Here is a 24,713-nt window from a genome sequence, read left to right as displayed (position 1 = left end):
AACCATCTCCTAATGAGATCTGACTCCCTCTTCTGGAGTGTCTGAAGACAGCTACAGTGTACTTACATATAACAATAAATATATTAAAAAGAAACTAAAGTTTTTCTTGCTGCTGCTTCCAAAGTACTAGGATTACATTCTAAAAGAATTAACGCCACGCCTGTAATCCCAGCACTCTGGGAAACAGAGGCAGGCAGATTTCTGAGTTCGAGGCCAGCCTGGTCTACAGAGTGAGTTCCAGGACAGCCAGGGCTATACAGAGAAACCCTGTCTCGAAAAAACCAAAACAAACAAACAAACAAACAAACAAAACATACTAGACTTTGAAACAACTTTTACTTTTTTTCTTTTTTGTTTTTTGTCTCGAAAAAAAAAAAAACAAAAAACAAAAAAGGAAAACACAACCAAAAAGATAAAATATTGTTAAAGCTTTATCATGCAAAACAGACAAAAGATTTTTTTTCTTTTCTTAAAGGAATCTTTGTTTATTTTTGAGATGGGTTTCTCTGTATAGTCCTGACTGTCCTGGAACCAGCGCTGAGAGATCCTCCTACTTGAATATTGAGATTAAACGCATGCGCCATCAAGCCCAGCTTTTTTAACAATCTTTTTTTTCCCCCCAGTCTCGTGATTCACTTAAATTTGTTTTTGCATCGATAAATTAAAAACAAATTAGCCCGGACGTGATGGCACACCTTCAAGAACCCCTTCATCTTCATCTCTAGAATCTTGACATTTTTTTCCATTTCCCTCAGTCATTACGTTTTCCAGAACTTTTCCCACCCCAGCAGTGCGGAGCCGCAAACAAACCCACTCCTCACCAAGAGCCTGTCTCCGCCCCGAAGTTGTTGATTGGCAGGCACTCAGAGACCTCCCACCGCGTCCTTGTCTGGAGGCTCCGCCTCTGCTTCGCCCCCTGGCCGCCCAAGTTTGTTTTGGCGTCAGGCGCGCACAGTAATGACGCCACCACGCTGACGCGGGAGGATGGCGGCGGCGCCCGTGGCCTGGGCTAGGAGACGGTGGGCTGAGCCGCCGAGACTCGGGAGAGCCTGCCGCCCGCGCGAGGTGAGGCCTTCCGGCTCGGGGCTTCGGCCTGACCGGCGTGAGGGGCCGGCCAGTTCGGCCGCGGCCAGGGCCTGGCGGGACTCCGAGCCCTCGGCCCCTGTGTACTGGGGCCTGTGGGCTGGGGAGCAGGCCGGGCTGTGGCTACCCGCGGTCTCCGGGCTTGGCCTCGAAAGCTCCTGCCGCGTTAGGCCCGATGGACTTGGTCAGCTGCCTGTCTGCTGCCCAGCCGTCCCGCGTCCAGCGCTGGTCAGGTTGATCTAACCTTGTGTGCGGCGCCTACTCCACACCCTTCCCTTGCGACTGAACGCCGGGGTCCTGCGGGGCCCATCAATCGCTTCCATGTACTGGCTGGAAAAAGGGCCAGAGAGTTCAGCTGGGTCGCTTGCAAGGCAAACATGTCATACTTACAAGGAGAGCCCCGCTCAGCCCTCTGAAATTGCTGCATGTATAATTCGCACCAGAAAAATCACTAGTTAAAATTGCCTCCTTGGTCACTGTCGGGAAAAACTAAATCTTGTAGCATTCAAAGCTCTTCATAATTGGATGTGGCCTACCTAGCCCTACAGTGAACTTCTGCGCTGCATTTATGTAGTGTACTTTTGAGGCATGTGAGCCTCCTGTTAGCTCTGGTTTCATACCCTCGAGGTTCAGATAGCTGCTTTCTCGGTTTGTGAAACTTCAGTTCATTTCCACCCTCACTCGCCAGTATAGGAAATTTACCTGTCTCCTTTTAAATCTACCACCGATGTCTTTTCCTTGGAAAACTCTCTCCTGTGTTCACACAGCAGTAGTGTTTAGTTAAAGCTATTGGGACACTGATTTTTTGAATAGATACAGATTATGCCTTAGGAAACATCTGTCGTGGCCAGCATCTTGAGATAATCACAGCAAACAGTGACATCTCAGAGTAATTTTTCAAGATACAAATTCAAGAGTTTTACTCTTAGCTAGATGTGGTGTACTACACTTCTGATCAGTAAAGGCCAGTTTAGGCTTCATAGTATGTTTAGGACAGACCTGGGCTACATGAGACCCTGTCTCAAAAACAAAGTACCCCAAAGACCTGATGTGGTGGTGCATGCCTGTGATCACTGCACTCCTGAGACAGAAGCAGGAGGATGCCCAAAAGATAAAGGGCAGTCTGATACAGTGAGTTCCAGAGGCTGTCTTGGGGGAAAAAAGTTTTCACTTTATTTTTCTGCTCTTATTGATAGAAATTGAACCCAGGGTCTGAACCCTTTTCATTTAGCTACATAGTCAGCTTATGATTTGATTTCAGAAGTTGTATGATAGCTTAAATGCTGTAACCCCAGCATTTGGGAAGCAGAAGGAGCAGGATTACCATGGATTTGAGATGATCCCAGACTGCATATCAAGTACCAAGTCAGCCAGGACCACAGAGTGAGATTCTGTCTCGTGAAACAAAACGAAAATAAGAAACAAGATATGAGCTAGAAACCTGTGATTTTTAAAGTTGTTTTTAAGTCTCCTTCCTCCCCTGGTACAGTGATTGTTCCTGGGCATTTTGCATTCTAACAACTGACCTGTGCCCCCTTTTCAGAAAATTGTGATAAATGATGAAGTCAAGGCATGATTGTGCATACCTGCAATTCCAGCATTTAACAGGCTACGACAGGAGGATTGCTCTAAGTTTGAGGTCAGTCCTGCTTCTATAGTGAGCTCACCAGTCAGTCTAGCCTGGGCTACAGAGTGAGACACTGTCTTGAAAATAAGAAAGCAAAAGCTAGTGACATTACTGTACTTCTTGGATGAAGAGTTATGTTATTGCCCCAGGAAGCTACTGGCCTTGTAGACTCCTGTTATGGTACATTGTCCATACCTTGGACTTTGAAAGGTCTAAATATATGTCAGTTATATACTATTGAGGTAAACCCCTAGCCCCAGAAAACTTCCCTGTCTGTCTGTCTCTGTCTCTCTGTGTGTATGTGTGAACGCGCACATGAGCACATGTGTAGATAAGTAATAGGTAGGTCAGAGACAATTTGTGCGAGTTGGATCTCTCTCTCTTTTTGTTTTTTTTGTTTTTGTTTTTGTTTTTTTTTGTTTTTTGGATTTGTTTTTTTCGAGACAGGGTTTCTCTGTATACCCCTGGCTGTCCTGGAACTCACTCTGTAGACCAGGCTGGCCTCGAACTCAGAAATCTGCCTGCCTCTGCCTCTGCCTCCCAGAGTGCTGGGATTACAGGCGTGCGCACCACCGCCCAGCTGAGAGTTGGATCTCTTGTTGGTTCTAGAGAGAATCAGTTTGTCAGTCTTGGCAGCAGGTGTTTTCACCCACTAAGCTTTCTCCAGCCACATTGTGGTTGATGTTTTTGTTTTGGACCTAATCAAGAACCAACACTATCACTGAGGTAGAACCCCAGCCATCTCGCTCACTTTTGATTTTGAGATGGGGGTTTACTATGTTGCCCAAGCTGCTCTTGAACTCACTCTGTAGCTAAGACAGGTCTTAGGATTCTCCTGCCTCAGCTTCCTGGGTAGCTTGGATTATGGGCCTTTCCCACTAATTCCAGCTAGAAAATGTCATCATTTTTCCCCCTTTGGTTTTTCTTTTTTTCTTTCTTCTCTCCACCCCATTTAGTTTTTTGAGGCAGGTTTTTTTGTGTATTTCTGGCTGTCCTAGAACTCACTCTGTAGACCAGGCTGACCTTGAACTCATAAAGCTTGCCTGTCTCTCTGTCTCTTGGGTGCTGGGATCAAAGGCACACACCACTATTGCCTAGCAAAATGTCTTTTTTTATTTTTCCTGGAACTTACTCTGTCGACCACGCTGGCCTTGAATCAGAAATCTGCCTGCCTCTGCCTCCCAGAGTGCTGGGATTACAGGCATGTGCCACCACCGCCCAGCTTGCAAAATGTCTTTTAAAGTTGTTCTTCATATTGAGCTGTGTGTAGGACGATGCCCTGTGTTTTGTGTTTTCTTTAAGGTCACTTGTGGGTATCTGAGAGCTCTGATAACGCCATTTCTCATCAGATAGATGCAGTTGACCATTCCCCTAAAGGTCTTTAGGATGCTAATTTATTAGGGGATGAGTAGTAACACCCCCATCTCAAAATCAAAAGTGAAAAAGATGGCTGGGGTTCTACCTCAGTGGTAGAGTTAGTTCTTGATTATGTCCAAAACAAAAACATCAGCTCAGGCTCTCATGCTTGTAGGGCAGATCATTTATGATTGAGCCGTTCCCCGTGCTTGTTGTGCTGGGTTTGAGCCCAGAGAGTCTCATGCATTCTAGGTAAAAACTTGGGTACAAGTTGTATTTACAGCCCCTAATTTTTCATTGTGTCAATGAATGTACCATGAGTTTTCTCCGGATATCTGTACCCTTGTGAATGTGGTTTTGCAGTGTTGTTTCTAGAAATGGAATTGCTGGGTCAGTCTCCATGTTGTAGAAAGACAAACTCCAGCTCTGTCTGCAGCTGCTGCTGTTCAAGAGATTTATCTAAGAGGACCAGAATTTTTGTCTTGTGTAGTTTTGCCTTGTAATGATGAGAAGTGCAGTTTAGCAGTCACCTATGCCTGAGATCACTACCTTCCAAAACACAGCCTCAGGATCTTCTGGTTATTTATATCTCTGTGTGGCCCTATCTGTCTTCAAACTCAGAGATCCGTCTGCCTCTGCCTCCTGAGTGCAGGGATTAAAGGCATGTACTACTTGGTTCAGGATCATTAGAAGTTTAAAGGTTTTCTTGCTTTACTGTGGGGGACATTGTTGGTGGGTAATATTGGAGAGGGGGAAATGTCTGTTTTCCACCATTGGGAGATTCACACACCAGCCTCTGTTGCTAGCTCTTTTCTCCTGGCCTTTTCCCTTTTATGGGGATAAATAGTGTTAGGTCTAGAAGCTTGTGGACAGACTTACTTTGGGATTCAAGTAACCTTTAAAACCCAAATAAAACCTTTAAAACCATTGTTGTCAAGGATGGTGAGCCACCGTTGTGGCTTCTTTCTAAGTCTTCAAAGTATCTCAGAACCTTTCATTGTTGACTCACAGCAAATAGGAAACCGAGTGTCTACCATGTTTCTCTCATTGTTGACAGACTGAATGCCTCCTGAACTCTGCCCTTTGTCAGGTTCCAAAGGAGGCAGGGAGAGCCCAGCACCAGGACTTCACCAAGGAGCCACAGTGGTGTAATGAGAGGCAGTGGATTCCTGCAATCCCAGCACTCAGAAGCTTTGGCAGGATGCTGCAAATTAGAGGCCAGCCCTGGCTACATAGTGAGTTCAAGGTCAATTAGGGATGTATAGCAAGAAAGACTCTTGTAGAAAAATAAAGTTGTGAGCTGCAGGATATATTATAGTTAGTATTTGGGTTTCTGAACATAGGCTCTTGAGAAAAGGGCTCAGCAGAGCTATGTTGACTAAGTGACTAAGGTGGTGACCTTAGTGATGTGAGGAAACAGTTCAGGCTTTGACCTGATGAGGTCAAGTTCTGCTAGGCCCAGATACTTCTGAAACCTTTACTGTCCAATGAAAAGATCCTTGCATGGAGAACCAGGAGATTGGAGTCCATGATTGACCCCCGCTCTTTGAGTAGCTTTGGATAAGTCCCCTGCCTCTCTTGGCTGGTCATGTCTGTAGTGTCCCTCTGCCACTGTCCAGCATGCTTGGGCTTTCCCTAAGGAGTGGTTTGTATCAGTCTGGAATCTGAAGGTGTAGAGCAGACCCTGGAGAATCAGATCATTTCTGTGTTAGCTTTGTGACCTGTATAACTGACCTCAGGGGAGTCTTCTCCGAGGCTTGTACTCATCCCATCTACTTCAGTACCTGTGCTGGCTACTGAGTTGGGCACATACACAAGAAAGCTGGAGGAATAGGTTCCTCCCAAGCATTTGTCAGCCACCATTTTCCCCATGTCTTCATTTTCACTTAACAACGTGGGAAGAGAAGTTAGCAGATGAGAGAGTTTGTATATGCTTGGCCCAGGGAGTAGCTCTATTAGAAGGTGTGGCCTTGTAGGTGTGCACTTCGGGTGTGGGCTTTAAGACCTATACCATAGCTGCCTAGAAGCCAGTCTTCTGTTTGCCCTCAGAACAAGAAGTAGAACTCTCAGCTGCTTCTATGCTTTGCCTGCCTGGATGCTGCCATGTTCCCACCTTGATGATAATAGAATGAACCTCTGAACCTGTGAGCCAGCCCCAATTAAATACTGTCCTTTATAAGTTGCCTTGGTTATGGTGTCTCTTCACAGCAGTAAAACCCTAACTAATACAGCATATATGATTGGAACTGAGCATGCAAAAGGTAGAGACAAGTGAATTTCTATGGGTTTGAAGCTAGGCTTGTCTACATAGTGAGTTCTAGACTAGTCAGGGCTACATAGTGAGACCCTGTCTCAACAAAACAGATGTGATTAGAATGTGGAGCAGTCTTGATCATCTGGCGGATCTTACATGTGTCCGCTAGCTTTCAGAGCTGGATCCACTTCTCTTCTAGTTTCAATCTGTATTTGAGTTGGTAGAACATTGATAGTAGCCTTCTAATTGGAATAAACAAATAAATAAAAAATTGGTGCCTTACTGCTAAATTTATTTAAAGGGAAATTTCTTTCTTTCTTTTTTCTTTCTTTTCTTTTCTTTTCTTTTTGTTGTTGTTGTTGTTTTCGAGACAGGGTTTCTCTGTACAGCCCTGGCTGTCCTGGAACTCACTCTGTAGACTAGGCTGGTCTCGAACTCAGAAATCCACCTGCCTCTGCCTCCCAAGTGCTGGGATTAAAGACTTGTGCCACCGCCGCCCAGCTGGCTTTTTCTTTATAAACCTTAGGTTTTCTTATCAAGCGTGTTTGGCTAGATATAGCTAATTATTGATTGGTAAATCTAGAGTTACTCTTTCTCACCAGGTAGAAGTGACTCCTGAGTGGCCCATGCTAGATATCCTTGCAGTTTGATGCTCTCTCACCCTCTCAGCAGTGGTAGATGTGGCTTGAGGATCAGGAACCAAAGACCTGTTCTCTGCTTCAGGAATGCTGGCCCAAGAAAGGTCTTCTTCCTGGATTTTAATATATTTGTTTTCCTGAAGGAAGAGATGAGTCTGCAGAATTTTGATTCACAGTTCTAATCTTTGTCCTCTATCAGAAGGAATCTATTTTCTTTCTTTTTTTGTTTTTTTTTGTTTTGTTTTGTTTTGTTTTGTTTTTTTCGAGACAGGGTTTCTCTGTGTAGCCCTGGATATCCTGGAACTCACTCTGTAGACCAGGCTGGCCTCTAACTCAGAAATCTGCTTGCCTCTGCCTCTGCCTCCCGGAGTCCTGGGATTACAGGCATGTGCCACCATGCCTGGCTAGGAATCTACTTTCTAAATGTCTTTGTTTAAATGAGATGTTTTGAATTAGGAGGACTGGTCCAGTGACCTGAATTCAGCTCACAGGACCCACATGGTAACAGATACTTGACTCCTGTAAAATTACTCTGATCTATTTACACACACACACACACATACACACACACACACACACACACACACACACGCACGCACGCACGCACACACACACGCGCACACACACAAATAAATAAATAAATATGCAAGTAAGTAAGTAAGTAAATGTAATACAAATTTAAAAATTTGAAGACTTCATATATGTAAATCCATGTAGACCCACCTTTGCAGTTTGATAATTCCAAACCCTGAAGATGAATTGTTTTCTTTCATGTAAGGAAGGATAAACTTGATTCTGCTGAGTACCACATTGGCATACTAAGTGAAATCTGAAGTCTTAGTCTGTACTCATCAAAGTCTTCCTTTATATCTGATGGATTTTGTTTTTTCCTTTTCTGTATATCTCTGTGTGTGCACACACAGGTGCACGTGTATGTACACATGCAGGCACTTTTACCTTATTTTTTTTAATTCTCTCATACAATACATCCTGATAGGTTTCCCCTACCTCAACTCCTCCCAGCCCACACACCACTCTAAACCTTCCCAATCCCTGAATCCACTCTTCTGTTTCCCTTCAGAAAAGAGCAGACCTCTCAGGGACATGAGCCAAACACAGCCTAACAAGATACAATAAGACCAAGTACAAACCCTTATCTAAGGGCTGGGCAAGGCAACAGGTAGGAGAACAAGGGTCCCAAGAGCAGGCTAAAGGGTCAGAGACACCTCCACGCCCACTCTTTGGAATCTCCCAGAAACACAAAGCTAACAGCCATAACATACAGGCCCACGCAGGCCCCATGAATGCCTCTTTCATCTCTGTGAACCCCTCAGAGCCCTGCTTTTCTTGAATCTTTGGGAGCTTTCTGAGTTCTATGGGTGATGATGCTGGAAGAGGTTTTTAACACTCTGCAGCAGAAGAGATGACCCCAGAATAAGGGGTGATGTTAACATTTAGGAAATATGAGACTTCAATAGAAGGGCCCAGGATGACTAGAGGGGAAATAAGCGTGTCTGGTGACCATGCTTACCCCTCTAGGCTTGGGAAACAGCATGAGATTTAATGCAGTGAGATCAGACCTGGGCTTTTTTCTAGACCCTCCAATGAGATTGAAGTTGCTTTTATTTTGTTTTGAGATAGGGTCTCTGTAACCTAAGCTGTCTTGGAACTCACTCTAGCCTCATCTGATCTTGAACTTATGATAACCCTCTTGCCTCAACCTCCTAAAATGTGAAATCATAGGTGGGAATAATTACAATGTCTTGCTTCTGTACTCTAAGGTCTTTGTTCTTATTTGTTTTAAAAATTTGTTTGTTTGTTTTCCTGGACAGGGTTTCTCTGTGTGGCCCTGGCTCCTAGAACTTACTCTGTAGACCAGGCTAACCTCAAACTCAGAGATCTACCTGTCTCTGCCTCCTGAGTGCTGGGATTAAAGGCACTACTGCCTGACTTTGTTTTTATTTTTATTTCTTTTTTGTTTTTGTTTTGTTTTGTTTTTTGAGACAGGGTTCCTCTGTGTAGCCCTGGCTGTCCTGGAATTCACTCTGTAGACCAGGCTGGCCTCAAACTCAGAAATCCACCTGCCTCTGCCTCCCAAGTGCTGGGATTAAAGGCGTGCACCACCACCACCACCCGGCTTTTATTTTTATTTCACTTGAAAATTTTATGTGTGTGGATGTGTTGCCTATATGTAAATCTATGCACCTCGTGCGTGCCTGGTGCCATGGGAGGCTAGAAGACCAATCCCAGATTCCCTGGGACTGGAATTACAGACAGTTGTTAGCTACCATATGTGTGCTAGGAGTCAGACTTGAGTCCTCTGGAAGAGCAGCCAGTGCTCTTAAACTGCTGAGCCATCTTCCCATCCCCTACTGTAACATCTTGAGAGGTGAAATGCGGCACCCCTTTGGACAGAGCCTCATTATGTAGCCTTGGATGACCTAAAAGGTGTTATGTGGATCAAACTGGCCTCAAACTTGCATGATCTTCATGTCTCTGCCTTCAATGTGCTAGAATTACAGATATACACCATCATGTCTGACTTTATTCTTTGTTGTTGTCATTGTTTTTTTATTTTTTAATTGGTTCTTTGTGAGTTTCACATCATGTACCCCATTCTTACTCATCCCCCTGGCCCTATTCTGACTTCATTCTTAATTAGACTACATTTATCAAGAAAACAACAAAAGGGACTAGGACTATTGTCCTTCAGGGGTGTCCCTGGCTATTCTGACTTTGCATCTTTTCTGTTTGCATAGGTGTAGACGGGGCACTGCCTACAGAGCAGGTCCTGCCAGCCTCGCTGGAGAGGATGCCCCCGTGTCAGTGATGGGCTGTGGGACAAGCAAGGTCCTTCCTGAGCCACCCAAGGATGTTCAGCTGGATCTGGTCAAGAAAGTGGAGCCCTTCAGTGGCACTAAGAATGATGTATACAAGCACTTCATCACAGAGGTGGACAGTGTCAGCCCTCCCAAGGCCGGCTTCCCAGCTACCAGTCAATACGCACCTCCCTGCCCTGGTGTTCCCACTACTGGCCACACAGAGCCTCCCTCAGAACCACCACGCAGGGCCAAGGTGGCAAAGTACAGGGCCAAATTTGACCCACGCGTGACAGCTAAGTATGATATAAAGGCCCTAATTGGACGAGGCAGCTTTAGCCGCGTGGTACGTGTGGAGCACCGGGCAACCCGACAGCCATATGCTATCAAGATGATTGAGACCAAGTACCGAGAAGGGCGGGAGGTGTGTGAGTCCGAGCTCCGGGTGCTGCGCCGGGTGCGCCACGCCAACATCATCCAGCTGGTCGAAGTGTTTGAGACACAGGAGCGCGTATATATGGTAATGGAGCTGGCTACTGGCGGTGAGCTCTTTGACCGGATTATTGCCAAGGGTTCTTTCACTGAGCGGGATGCCACAAGAGTGCTGCAAATGGTACTAGATGGTGTCCGCTATCTTCACGCCCTTGGCATTACACACCGAGACCTCAAGCCTGAGAATCTCCTTTACTACCACCCGGGCACTGACTCCAAGATCATCATCACTGACTTTGGCCTGGCCAGCGCCCGAAAGAAAGGCGACGACTGCCTGATGAAGACCACTTGTGGCACACCCGAGTACATTGCTCCTGAGGTCCTGGTTCGAAAACCCTACACCAATTCCGTGGATATGTGGGCACTGGGTGTCATTGCCTATATCCTGCTCAGTGGCACCATGCCCTTCGAGGATGACAACCGCACCCGGCTCTACCGGCAGATCCTCAGGGGCAAATACAGTTATTTGGGAGAGGTGAGTTTGTCTTGCCCTTGTTCCAGGGATGGTAGGAAGACCCCTCAGAGGGAAGGTATAACCTTAAGCTCCTGGTCAGGGGGACAGGCAGATAGCATAGAGGTGACAGACTAGCAAAGTTTCTCAGTTTGCATTCTCCTAAATGTCAGCCCTGAGGTGGGGACCGTGGAGCAGAAACCTTATGTGCGAGGTTGTTAAGTAGAGGAAGGTGGAGTGACCCTTAAGAGGTAAATCTAATGAACAAGTACATCAAGGGATGGACTGGACAGCCTGGGCTACATAGGAAGTGCCAGGCTAGTTAGTGCTTGTCTTAGCTGTGAACAGACACTGTGACCAAAACAACTTTTTTTTTGAGATTTCTTGCCGGGAAAAAATAAAATAAAATAAAATAAAATAAAATAAAATAAAATAAAATAAAATAAAATAAAATAAAATAAAATAAAATAAAATAAAGTAAAGTAAAGTAAAGTAAAGTTAAAGTAAAGTAAAGTAAAGTAAAGTAAAGTAAAGTAAAGTAAAGTAAAGTAAAGCCGGGAAAAAATAAAATAAAGTAAAGTAAAGTAAAGTAAAGTTAAAGTAAAGTAAAGTAAAGTAAAATAAAATAAATAAAAATAAAAATAAAAATAAAAATGAAAAAAAGATTTCTTGCCAGGCAGTGGTAGTGCACGCCTTTAATCCCTCCCAGCATTTGGGTGGTAGAGGCAGGCAGATTTCCTGAGTTCAAGGCCAGCCTGGTCTAAAGAGTAAGTTCCAGGACACAGGACAGCCAGGGCTATACAGAGAAACACTGTCTCAAAAAACAAACAAAACAAAACAAAAAAATCTTTTGATTGAGTGCACCTTTGCTTTGTGTTTTGGAGAGCATCTCATGTAGCCCAGACTGACCTGAAGCTCTGTGTAGTCAGGGATGGCCTTGAACTCCTGATCCTTCTGCCCCACCTCCTGAATTCTGAGATTACAGGTGTGCATCACCACTGTCTGCTGCTATTTCTGCCTTTTTTGCAACCTACACAGAAGGGAAGGGACCCTGTGAGTGTGAGCAACTGTCTTCTGTGACTTGGTTTCTTCCCAGGGATTCGGACCAGGCCCTCTCGTCTCCATCATCTGGCCTGGAACCATGTTCCCTGTCAGTGTCACCCAAGGGCCTCAGATTGCCTGGTCTCAGGGCTCGGGATCTCATGTCACATCATCCTCCCTGTTAGCTTGCATAGGAAGTTGTGTGGTTAGTCAAAGACATCCTTTCTCGGGAATGGGGCTGCCCTTTTCTGAGAGCGTCCCCAGGTCACACATTTCAAAGTTGGCAATGATTTAAGGACAGAAGCCTTCTAGGCATCTCTGTCACAGGCACTGGGGAGGGTAACTTTTGTACCGTTTATGAGATGATAACTTGTTGCTGTATGGGCTCTGAAGTAAAAGACTATTACAGAACCTGACCCATTCCACAGGGTGATCAACACCATGGAAAGCTCATGCTTGGTCTCTTGTCATTTGTATATTTTACGTGAATGGTTATGTGATTCAAAAAAGTTGATTCTCACATATCTGTGGTAGGCTAGTACTAAACAAGAGTGTGGATGCCACAGGATGCCCGAGACTCCTACAGAGGAACTTAGAAAGTCCTGTGGTCTGGAGAGGAGGCTCAGGGTCTATGTAAGGTTATAGCTGAAACTGATACTTTAGAGTATGAATGTCTGAAAGTTGGAAGGCTGTTCATATTCCCAGCTTTGTATAGTGCCAAGCTGTAGAGGGTCCCACCAGATGCCAGAGCAGTATGGAGCTCAACTAGAGGACAGTGGGAGAGAGAGAATGTGTTTCCCAAGTGGAAAGACTTGCAAAATCTATAAGTACACCCAAGAATTTCTGATTCTGGCAATTGTTGATCAAGCAGTTTATCTAATTGGAGTTTGCAGTCTTACTTAACTGGCTGTTGATATCTGAGCCTGGGGAGAACAACAAATGAGTGGAATTGGGAATGGACTCAGGTTCCTGATTCTACTGTAATCAAAGACTAGCTAGAGCCAGAGATTCTGTGCTCTGTTCTGCTGGAGTCATGGACCATAGTCTGGGCCATCAGTGTGAGTGTAGGAGCTGGGCATTACCCAGTCTTTGCCTCCACTAACCTCTAGTTGGAATGCATCAGTTCCCAGTTCAGAGATAAATCCCTGGCAGAACCTGGTCATATTACTCTGCATGTGGGTGCTGGGAATTAAATTCTGGTCCTCTAGAAGAATAGGCAGTGCTCTTAACCACTGGGCCATCTCTCCAGCTCCCCTTAAGCTGTTCTTTTAAAGGTACTTTTATGACAGTAATGGGCCACCTAAAAATGATTTGTCTGGGTGTTGCCTGGGGCAGGTGGCTTCTTTACTAGATTTAGTCCTCTGTGCTGGAGGCCTGTAATTTTCCCCCCATACCCTTGTAGCCCTGGCTGTCCTGTCCTGGAACCTACTCTGTAAACCAGGCTGGCCTCAAAATCAGAGTTCTGCCAGGCTACCAGTTATTTTTTACCCTACTGGTCACTGCCTACCCATAAACATATCTGGGAAAAATATAAGAGACAGGAAAATCTGTTCTAGTTTCCTGAATACCGGGCCCTGTGTAGTACCCTTGTTCCTTGCAGGATTTTTCCACACAGCCTGAGAGACTGATGGACGTGAGCAGAAGGCTCCTGCAGGAGGTAGACTCAGAAAAGGGAACCCAACTGACTGCGCTCCAGGGTAAATAGAACATTATTTGAGAGAATGGAGCACAAGTGAAAGAGGCTAAGGGCTTGTTTTGGGGAACACTGTGCTGCTAAGGATATCCCCAGCTTCCAGTCAGGACAAATGCAGCAGGAAGTGTTAGAGCAGATGGCTGATTAATTGGGTGGTGTTCAAAGAGCCATTGGCTCATGAGCTTGTTTGAAGCAGATCATGGATTCTAGGTACTGGTACCACATGGTTAGGAAAGTGCTGAACCTAGCTCTCTGCAGGAGGAGCGTTGGCTTTGAGGGCAGATCAAGAGGGGCTTCTGGACCATCCTCTATACCCCAGAGAGTACGAAAGCTTCTGCCCTCACCTGATTGGACCCTGTGGTAGTAGTGGTCCACAGTTCTGCCATTTTGATACTTCAGTCCAAAGTCCAATCCAAGCTCAGGCACATACCCCACTGGTATGTGCGACAGGTCTCACATGTTTGCTACAGTCAGTTTGCTACAGTAAGGTTTTGCTCAATAAAAAAACAAAACAAAAAAAATCCATTTATTCTTGGTGTTGACTTTAGAAATTTATTAGCTGTGAAAGGTCCAATTCAAAGGTTGATTTTCTTTAGAAATAATGTTGACCACTGCCACTGTGTGGAGTGTACCAGATACAAGGCATTGAACTGGATGTGCTACATCTAGCATCCCCAGTCTCCATCCATTTTATACATGGGGAAACTGAGACTAGTGTGGCTCAGTAGCTTGCCAATGGTTTCACAGCTAATTAGGCCAGTAGACCTAGGATTGGCTTCAGGCACTATAGTCTGCTCTTCAACATACGCCTCAGGATGTTGATAAGTGTTTCAGTTCATCCTTGTAATGCTGTGTGTGGACTGATCTGTAAAATCCTACGTGACTCTGTGTGTGTGTGTGTGTCCACCCATAGACTTCCTACAGTCCTGTCTTACCTATCTCAACATTTGTTGGGTTGAACTGGAGCATTGTGATGACTGGAAGGAATGTTCCTCTGGTTTCTCCTAAGGGAAACACAAGTGGTCACTGGTGATGCCCTGGGAAAGGGCCCACATGCAACTACTTCCAGGCACGGTGAAGCAGAGGGCTTAGTGGTTGTGTGCTTAAGAGACTAAGATCAGAGCTGTCTGCGGGCACAGACAGAAGGTTTCATGGAATGCCAAGAGCAAATCTGCTCTTCACACAGAGTAAATGCAGGACACTGGAAGAAGAGGAAATGCAGGGGGAGGTAATATTGCAAAGAGAAATCTGAAATTTAGTCTGTTTAGAGGTGCTGGAGTTTGGAAGTGAAGGCAGTTTGGACGTGATAGGGAACATGTTACTAAGGGGCAAGGAAGGCTTGTATGCAGGCAAGAGAAGATATAAGCACCCCCAGAAGTGAGCTTCCTCTTACAGGAGACCTTTAGAGGCTGGAGGAGCTGCTTTCAAAGGAGTGAGCACAGGATGTGAGTCATCCATCCGTAGATTCATGCTGAAGTGCTGTTGGGTGTTTCACTTGACAAGAAATGTGACAGTTGTCGCCTGATGTCATTGCTTTTGTCAAGGGTTCTATTCCTAGAGGCAGAATGTATAAGAAGCCTCTTGAGTAGATGGCAGAAGGATGGTGCCATCATGGCTCTGCTGTCTTTTGAATTCAGAAGCCTGACTGGCCATCCTCCTCCACTCAGGCATTCTGAGCCAAGGCCAAGCCTGTGTGAAGACACCAGGAATGGGGGCTTGGGCAGAGGCTCACTCATAAAGCCTCTGAGCAGGTGGCAGAACTCGTGGGAGAAGAAATCTCCCCTCCTTCTGCCTGGGAAACATGGGACGGTCGGAGATGGCCGTCCAGGGACGGGCCTCTGGGCTGCAGGCCAGCCAGCCAGCCACCTGGGGCCAAGAGTTATTGAGGAGCAGTGATTGGACTAGAACCATTTAGCTCTGCTCACCTTATAGGAAGAAGAGTTTCCAAAGTCAGACTTGACTGGACACCCCTCACCTCACCCTTTCTTCCTTGCTTCTGTTTCTCATAGCTCTTGCACTCGGGGTTGTGGGGTGGTTTCCCCAAATCGCTAGCTGCCATTACAAGCAGATACAAATCAGTTACACCAGGGCTTGGAGAACTTGGGATGGCAGAATGAATGAAGAGATGAATGTGACTCAGTCTTCTCTTCCAAGGGGTCTGGACTACATTGGTCTGTACCTCAGTTTTGGGTACCACACATATATTAAGCATAAACAAACCAGAATGTCACCCTCAGACAGGCCTTCCTTAATACCTAGCAACAAGTGTCACTGATGGGCAGTGGATTCTCAGTGGCTGGAGACCTATCCTTGGTTGGAATCTTCTTTTTAGGGGAGATAGTGACTGTTTTTTCTGTGATGGGACGGGGGGGGGGGCAGGCTCCAAAGGAAGAGGAGAGCCCCATCCTGTGCCATCTCATGGGCTTCAGGCTCCCAGAATCTAGTCTTTTAAGCATTCTTCTGTTGCTGCTGCTCTGGTTACACACTCCCCAGAGAGCGGTACCTTCCCCATGGTACTAGAAGCACCTGCCGTTCCTAACACTGCTGCATTTAGCCCTTCCTATAGAAAGACATTGCTCCAGACACTTTCACCAGCCTGTCACCTTGGCCAGACTTACTTTCCATCTCTGCCATTTTCCACTTTCAGCCCTTAGAGGCCCTCTAACTAAAGGGAATAGTATAGTTGTGCTCAATCATTCCCTGTGCACAAATGGTCCCCTCCCTCTCATCTTTCCACTCTGACGTCACCTGGATAGTTCCTCCTTATCAAAGGCTCAGTTGCTTCCAGGATCCCTAGTTGTGGGAGCTGCCAGGATGTTATCTCTTCCACATTCTGACTTCTTGAGATCATACATGGTCTCACACCGTCCCTCTGCCTCAACTAAGATAGGTGCCAATTCTCTATGGAATGGATGATTTGGTGACCTCCTCACCCAGTTTCTCCATCTCATAAGGCCACTTTTCTATCTGCCTGGAATGCCTTGCTTCCTTGGTGTCCCAGTACACTAGATGGTACACTAGATGGGACTCTGGTCCAGTGGGGTCCACCTCACTTGAGCAGAAAGTTGAGTTGCTATCATTTATTAACTTACCATGCTATTCAGTGTTGACAAGTACTGGCCTTAACTAAAGGCTGCTAAGCCTAGGGCTCTAGGGACATGGACCTCTGAAGACAGAGAGCACATCTGTGAATAGCCACTGAGGCTCCATACCACTTCAAAGTTAAAATAGGGGACCAGAAATACATCTTACTTGGTAGAGTACTTCCCTAGCACACCTGAGGCCCTGGGTTTAATCCTCAGTACTGCATACATCTGGAGTTGGGTATGCCTTGAAGGGGGCGGGGGAAGCAGGAGGATCAGGAGTTCAAGGTCATCCTTAGCTACAAAGTGAGTTTGAAGCCAGTGTAGGATACATCTAAAAGTTTGTTTTAGATGGGAAAATGTTGTTTGTTTAAAGAAATATGGGAAAGAAAGCTAGCTCAGGCTCTGAATACTGCTTGGTTTAGGCAGAATCCTTGAATGGACATAAAAGAGATAATTTTATAGCATTCATCTGGATCCAGAACCCTCTGGGGCTGCTCCAGGACATTGACATTGTTAAAATAGGCAGTGCTTGGTCAGCCGGCATAGGGTGCCATCCTTCTGGGCGCTTAGGATAAACCCTTTTCTGTCTCTATCTTCTTCCCTGTCTCCCTTCACTTCATGAACTCTTAGAAGGAATATGTGAGAGCACAAGATCGTGGTTTATTCTCATGAGTCATTCTCTCCTTCTTCTCTCACTCTCTTTCCCCCTTTTCTCGCCCTCTCTATTTTGATGCTCAGAATTGAATTCTGGGCCTTGTACAGTGATAAGCAAGAACTCTATCACTAAGCAACTTGCTTACTCTTTACCCCTATTCAATTAAATTTCGTTTTTAGAAATAAATTTTGAGGCCAGGCTGTGGTGGCACTTTGGAAGGCAGAGGCAGGCGGATTTCTGAGTTCGAGGCCAGCCTGGTCTACAGAGTGAGTTCCAGAACAGCCAGGGCTATACAGAGAAACCCTGTCTAAGAAAGAAAATTTGAGACATTGGTCTTTATGTTGTCAGGCTAATCCAAACTCTTTGATCCAGTCATCTGGGTAGCTGAGATCTATCTTTTTAAAACTCCAATTGTTTCTTAACCTTTTAGTCAAGACAGTGGTTCTCAGTTCTGATTCCTGGTGCTGTGATACTTTAGTACAGTTCCTCATGTTGTGGTGACCCCCCAGCCATAAAATTATTTATTGCTACTTTATAACTGTAATTTCTCTACTGTTATAAATCACAATGTAAATGTGTGATATTCAGGATATCTGTTATATGACACCCCTCTCACCCCACCCTACCTACATACAAGGGTATCAACCCACAGGTTAAGAACCGCTGGACCAAGATCAAACACAAACTTCAGGACTGTAGATGCACCACTTGCCTAGTATGCTTGAAGCTCTACTTTCTGCCTACCAAATCCGGCTGAAGGTGGTTAAGTGGTGGGGTCACTTGAGCCTAGGAGGTTTGAAATGGACCTGGGGAACACATAAAGAGCCACGTCTCAAAACAAAGCAATGACCATCAGGGCATGGCGGTCCACTCTTAGAGGCCCAACGCTCGCAAAGCCGAGGCTGGCCTTATGAGACCGTGTCTCAACAAACAAACTCCTTAAAATCCTCTGTTCTCATCTTTTTCTTTCTGTCTTCAGACTGTCCTTTCAAATTCTCTTCTGTATTCCTCACTCCTTCTCTAGCCTCTGAGGAGTCTCAGTGTGGGAGGGATCAGAGGCTTTGCTGGGCCCACCACTGTCCAATTGCTATATTTTGCTATATATATTTTTTAAATCATAACCTTGGGGTAGCTTCTAAGTGTGTTGTCCTTATTGTTACAATGAGAGTTCTGCTCTCCTGAGTGAACCAAAGCTCTATTTCTCAGAATTTCTTCCGTGCCCTTTTCTACTGCTTTCATTTGGGCCCACGTAAGTACAGAAAGGAGGCCTTTGAGGGTGGGAATACTGGGTCTGAAAATATAAAAATACATTTTGAGACAAAGCTAAAGGAAGAACTGAGTCATGGTAGCAAGCCCAGGCTTGTTCCTCCCCTGGCTGCTCTAGAGAGGAACTGCCTTCTTAACCCAAAGTCATGGGCTGTGTAAGGAGCCTCATGGGTCAGGTCAGCTAGAATATTCCATCCTAGGCTCCATGCCTTGCACGTAGTCAAGAAGTTAAAAAAGATGGGAGCATGTTCTTACCATCCAGAACTCTCAAAATGATGAGAGACTTAGAATTATGATGTTCCTTCGGTCTCTTCATGTGGAAAGTGAGGATGCTGAGTCCCGTAGGCCACACGCAGAAGTGGGTTTGGTCACCTGGCTTACAGCCCCACACTTTAATCTGTCTCCCCACTGTCATCTAGAAAAGACCTCAGTCATTTATTCTCTTCTAGCCTTTCTTGAGAGTGGTCAGCCTGCTGCCAGAGGCAGTGTGAGGCAGATGAGCAGGACTGGCTGTCAAAAGGAAGCAGCTTCCTTACCCCTGTGCCCCGTTCCTCATTCCCCTTCCAGACCTTCAGGCTCAAAGGCAGACCAGGAGCCTTTGGAACTGTTCTTGCTATCTTCTCCTACTCAAGTAGAAGGAACAGAGAGAAAAGTCCTCCCATCTGGACCAGAATGCCTTTCTATATTGGTGCCTCTCCCTCTAAGGGATATCTGGAGTCCACAGGGGGCTTTGGCCAGGAGAAAAGTAGGGGGTGAAGAGGAGAAGTTGATTAGGGAGTGGTCCCTCCCACTCCCTGCAGTTGTCCTCTCTGCCTTCAGAGATCACAAGGTCTCTGGAGCCTGTGTACTAGGGAAAAAGGCAGCCCTCACCCTGCCCTGTGTTTCAGTCCAGATGCAGGTAGAAACCTCTGGGAGACTAACCAGCTGCTACTTGGGACCTGTCCTATCTGTCAGCCACCTGAGGCCCACAGATGTCCTTGTCTGATCCCAATGATATATACTGAAGTCAGAGTTATGTCCTTCAGCCAGAAAAAGCAGTTAAAACTTTGGAAACCGAAGCACATGGCTATTAAATCATTTTTCTTTTTCTCATGTCCAAAATACCTCCTGACCAGTCAGTCATAGCCTGGCAGACCTTTCTAGTGAGGTGCTGGATCAGACTTGAGGCTAGAAGTAGGACTGTGGAAGATGTGGGGGCTGCTCAGCTGCAAGTCAGCGCAAGCCCCTGCCTAACTGTCTGCAAGTTGGGTGAGATCCACCTCACTGTGTGCAGCCTGCTTGACTTCCAACTGCAGTCTTTTCTAACACACCACGGTATGGCTTGAGTCACATTGGCTTGGGAAGCACTACAAGCATAGCTTGCTCCCAGCTCTTCAAAGATGGGGAGTGCTGGGGGCCTTCCAGAGAGCTGTGCTGGCCCTCAGATAAATGAGTTCATTGGCATTCTGTACACAGTGGCACGAACACAGTAATTGATAAGGCGAGAGTCTGGGGGGTGGGAAGGGTGGATCAATCTGGCTTGGTTTAGCACTAACAGGCCGACTGCCTGACGAGCAGCAGGGGTTCATGCCTGGAGCTTGCCTCTGCTGCTCTGGAGATGGAGATGTTTACGCTCACTGTGAGGTCTGGTGAGAGAGGCCTGTCTGAGATTGTACCAAACAGGTTCCAAGCTGCAGGAGTCCATGGTTTTAACTGAGTGAGGAAGCCTCCAGTTCGTCCATGTTCAGGTTTCTAGCTTGTGAAGCCAGCTTTACCAGTGTTCCATCTGCAGAGAAACTGCTACTCTTTTGCTTGGAGGAAGGTGTTTGAGCTAGAATCTCAAGAGGCCTACACTGGCTTCAAAATGTCTATGAAGTACAAGGTGGCTTTGAACTCTTGATCTCCTGTCTCCACCTACCAAATATTATAATCTTTTGTTACCATCATTATTATTGTTAATTTTTCAAGACAAGGTTTCTCTGTATAGTCCTGGCTGTCCTGAACTCCTCTGTAGAGCAAGCTGGTCTCAAACTCAGAGATTCACTTGCCTCTGCCTCCTGATGCTGGGATTGAAGGTGTTCAACACCACACTCGGCTGAAGCGCTGGGATCTAATGTGTGTATCAAAATGCCTGACTTAGGACTTGCTCCTCTGTCCAGAATCAAATAAGGGACAGAGTCAGAATCATGCAGCCGGTATTTGGAGTCCCCTGGTCTGCCTTCTTCCAAGAAGCTGTCTGTGGTATGTTTCTTAGTTACCATAGACACCCCGCAAGGCAGCAACGACACAGAGTTGTTATCTCTAGCTGGTCCCAGAAGTCCCTACCTGTTTTAGTCAGGGTTCTCTAGAGTCACAGAACTTATGGAATGTCTCTCTATATTAAAGGAATTTATTATGATGACTTACAGTCTGTAGTCCAACTCCCCAACAATGGGCAGCTGTGGATGGGAAGTCCAAGAATCTAGTAGTTGCTCAGTCCTACAAGGCTAGTTGTTTCTGCTGGTCTTCTGTAGAAGTAGATTCCAACAGATGTGCTGACAAGTAAATGCAAGCAGGCAAGGAAGAGCAACCTTCCTTCTTCCAACGTCCTTATGTAGGTCTCCAGCAGAAAGCGTGGCCCAGATAAAAGGTGTGAACCACCATGCCTGGATCTGGGACTTATTTTGTCTCAGGCTGACCTTGAACTCAGAGCTCTCCTTGCTTTAGTCTCCTGGGATTAAAGGCATGTACTACCTTGCCTGGGCCTAAGCTTTTCATAGCCCCTATGCCTCCAGATCTCCATGCCAAGATCCAGGTTAGAAACTTGGGTCTTCAGCCTTAACATCTGGATCACAGGTGAGCCCTCCAATTCTGGATTGTAGTTTATGCCAGATGCAGTCAAGTTGACAACCGGGAATACCCATTATACTACCCATCACCAGACTGAAAAATATTAAATATTATTTTCCCTTGGTGGCCAGGAGACTCAGGCTGAGGCAAGGATTTCTTGGACATTCGAGGGTGAGACACTCTCAGTAAGGCTAAAGCATTCCCCTCTGTTTGGCCTGGTACAGACAGATGGTTGTTGGAGCTTAGACATGCTGAGAAAGCTTGGGACAGTCTCCAGAAATCTGGGTGAACAGTTAAGAACTGTTCTCACAAAGTACCTAGGCTCCGTTTTCAGTACTCACAGAAGAGCTCACCGCTGCCTGTGACTCCAGCTCCGTCTGTCTTCCATTGGATGGCTCCTGTATACACGGGGTACACACGCATATAAGTGTTCTTTTAAAAAATCTCCTATCTAGGTATGGTGATGCATGCCTTTTATCCCAGCACTAGTTCGGTCTAGCCTGGTCTACATATTAAGTTCTAGGCCAGTCAGGGCTCTATACAAAGAAACCCTGTTTCAAAAATCAAAACAACAAAAAACAAACAAACAGCTCTCTAGGATAGGTTAGGGGTCTGGTGAGGGGCCATCTTCTTTAGCCAGGCTTTGGGTATGGAACACTTAAATTTCCTCCCTAGGATAGACGACAGGTCCTTTTCCTTCTTGCCACACTCCTTACCAAGCTTCAAGCACTACCTGCTTAGTAACGTGAGTCAGCATTGGTGGAAAGGGAAAGGAGTTTCAGGATGTTGCAGGCGAGGAAAGGGGAGGGGAGGGGAAAAGAGGAGAGGAGAGGAGATAGGAGGGGAGAGGAAAGGAGGGGAGGGAAGGGGAGAGGAGGAGAGGAAAGGAGGGGAGGGAAGGGGAAAGGAGAGGAAAGGAGGGGAGGGGAGGGGAGAGAAGAGGAAAGGAGGGGAGGGGAGAGGAGAGGAAAGGAGGGAAGAGGGGAGAGGAAAGGAGGGGAGGGGAGAGGAGAGGAGAGGTGCGGGTACTGCCTCTCGACAGGGCACAGATGCTGGGTGGATCCTAATTCTGTGGTGTGGGCATCATCCAGAGGGAGGGCAGTGCTGGGTCCTCTCACACTAATGCTTGTCCTTGGTTTTTAGCCCTGGCCTAGCGTATCTAATCTGGCTAAGGACTTCATTGACCGCCTGCTGACCGTGGACCCTGGAGCCCGGATGACTGCACTGCAGGCCCTCAGACACCCATGGGTAGTGAGCATGGCAGCCTCTTCATCCATGAAGAATCTGCACCGATCCATCTCCCAGAATCTTCTCAAGCGTGCTTCTTCTCGCTGCCAGAGCACCAAATCTTCCCAGTCCACACGTTCCAGCCGCTCCACGCGCTCCAACAAATCACGTCGAGTTCGGGAGCGCGAACTGCGGGAGCTTAACCTACGCTATCAACAGCAGTACAACGGCTGAGCTACCAGCTGTGATGTGGACACACTGTGACATGTGTCACACAGCTGTGACATGGACACACTGTCTCATCTGGACACTTTCTGCCATGTCATCTGGGTCTAATGCCTTCTCTATAGCTAGACCTCATGCCCAGCAGTATGTAGACATGTCTGGGCCCAGTTCCTCTATACCTTTAGTAGCCCCTACCTCCTGTCGTGGGCCCGGGCCTGTTATGATAGAACGGTGGCCCAGGGCCATGTGAACTGGGAGCCTGGTAGGCAGCTGCTCTGTTTGAGTTGGAAAAGGGTGCAGGACTGAGTCCCCACTGATCTTCTTAATTTCTGCCACTTTCTTGGACCAAGAGAGGCTACTGTGTTGGGTAGAAATGGTCCTAGGGCTCAGGACTCTTAAACCATTACTTTTATAACCCCCATTCCTCCACAGAGCATTGGTATAGCTCCCACATTCTCTGCCATGCTAATCCTTAAGCATTCGCTCCAGTGGGAGGTTCGGCTTGTGCCACAGCTAAATTGCCTCATTAGTCCTTTAGCTACAGTTAGTTTCCAGCAACTGTTTCCCCCAGCCAACATCTATCTTTCTTCATGGTGCCACCGGGGACCCCTTCTAGTCCCCAGACTTGCCAGGACCTCTGGCTGTAGAGTCTGTGGCATGGGCCTTAACCTCAGGCTCCAGCCTCTCTCTGAGAGGGATCCTGTCTACCACCCTCAGTGCCTTTGCAGAGCCCACTGTTGTCTGTCTCTCCTACTTGGATGCCATTTCATTCCCCAGCTGCCTCCTTCCCAACAGTGAGGGGTCAAAGGGAGTTCCACTGCTGCTACCTGGGGGATGGATGTGCCTGAAGAAGGTTCTCCTCAGAACTTCCTCATTCGCCTTTGTTCTGTCCTTGTTTATTGTGCTCTTGCTGCTTCCCTGCTGGAGCTGCCAGGCCCTCCTTTATAGCTCCATTGTGCCACCTAGTGTCTGCTCTGCGTATAGGTGGCCAGGGGAGGGCGTGGTGATTGGTGCACAACCTTGCAAACCCACAGCCCTCCAATGGGAAGAGGAAAGAAAGGAGTTGCTGAATTGGGGGAGAGTCCTGGGTTGTTCATCTCCCTTCTGCTCAGTGTCTACAGACCTCACCCTGGAACTTAGCCGTACTGTGTTACCTGCCTCTGAACCCTGGGTGCCTTGGGTGCTGACCTTGCTGTAAGAGCTGGCCTTGTCCTGTTTGCCCTGTGCCCGTTTATTTTCATAGCATTAACTTTCCAAGCTGGCCCCCCTGAGTCTCAGGCTGGAGGGAGCCCGTCTGGGAGGTAGGGCAGGGGTGGGGCAGCTTTCTCAGAGGACTGAGCCACAGCAGTCTCTATAGCCGCCATGGTCTCCCCTACCACTACCACGTTAGGCTGGAAAACAACTTCCCTCCCTCTGTAGCTGCTTTCAGTGGATAGGACGGGCCAGGCTGAGTTAGAGTCTAGCTGCACTCAGCCCCTCTCAGGAGGCAGCCTCAGGAGAGGCACTCTTTTCTACATATGCCACCTCCACTGGGAAACCAAACCAGAGACCACTCTGTGCCAAGTCAGCTGTGCCTTATCTATGCTCTCTGCACACCCCTCCCCTGGACAGGAGGCGGCGGAGAGCAGAAGCCTCACGGCCTGAGTCCCCCACCTGCCAGTCCCCCAGGAATCTGGGGGTGTGAACCACTGGGGATTTATTTTCTTTCTTGTCCAAAGTAGGTCTGGTTGTGAGGATAAGACAGAGGGAGTTTAGTGTCTTGGGCCTTTGATAGGTCCACCAGGCCTTCGTGCCACGGACCACAGATGGAGAATGTGCAGTTATTTATTTCCTGTACTCTGTATCTTCTGTATCCAATAAACATGCTGCCCTCCCTCGGGAAGGCTTGCATTTTTTCTGACCACACTGACTGTGCCATGGGACTAGTGGATTGTTCAAAAAGAGGAGTAAGGGCCACTGGGCTGATAAGTGTAGAAGATCTTGGCTCCACAG

General features: G+C 46.9%; 1 protein-coding gene across 2 annotated transcripts; it reads left to right on the top strand.

Annotated features, from left to right (window-relative positions):
* Window positions 1–943: 943 nt before the first annotated feature.
* On the top strand, window positions 944–24,626 carry Pskh1 (protein serine kinase H1). Of its 2 annotated transcripts, none has more exons than XM_052167138.1 (3): window positions 944–1,065; window positions 9,718–10,744; window positions 22,413–24,626. In XM_052167138.1, exons 2-3 carry the CDS (start codon window positions 9,788–9,790, stop codon window positions 22,728–22,730), a joined length of 1,275 nt encoding a protein of 424 aa, XP_052023098.1. In that variant the 5' UTR covers window positions 944–1,065; window positions 9,718–9,787; the 3' UTR covers window positions 22,731–24,626. The 2 variants fall into 2 exon arrangements, with proteins under 2 accessions (XP_052023098.1, XP_052023097.1); XM_052167137.1 differs by lacking the exon at window positions 944–1,065 and adding an exon at window positions 2,641–2,722.
* Window positions 24,627–24,713: the final 87 nt, after the last annotated feature.

The sequence above is a fragment of the Apodemus sylvaticus genome, chromosome 21 (genome assembly GCF_947179515.1).
Source record: "Apodemus sylvaticus chromosome 21, mApoSyl1.1, whole genome shotgun sequence".
Classification (NCBI taxonomy): Eukaryota; Metazoa; Chordata; class Mammalia; order Rodentia; family Muridae; genus Apodemus; species Apodemus sylvaticus.
The sequence above is the reverse complement of the archived record's forward strand: the minus strand, read 5'-3'. Positions and strand labels throughout refer to the sequence as shown.

Coding starts and splice junctions, on each gene's coding strand:
- Pskh1 (XM_052167137.1), top strand. CDS start 2,643: ATGAAGTCAAGGCATGATTGTGCATACCTGCAATTCCAGCATTTAACA. Junction 2,723..9,717: donor AGGATTGCTCTAAGTTTGAG/GTCAGTCCTGCT, acceptor CTGTTTGCATAG/GTGTAGACGGGGCACTGCCT. Junction 10,745..22,412: donor AATACAGTTATTTGGGAGAG/GTGAGTTTGTCT, acceptor CTTGGTTTTTAG/CCCTGGCCTAGCGTATCTAA.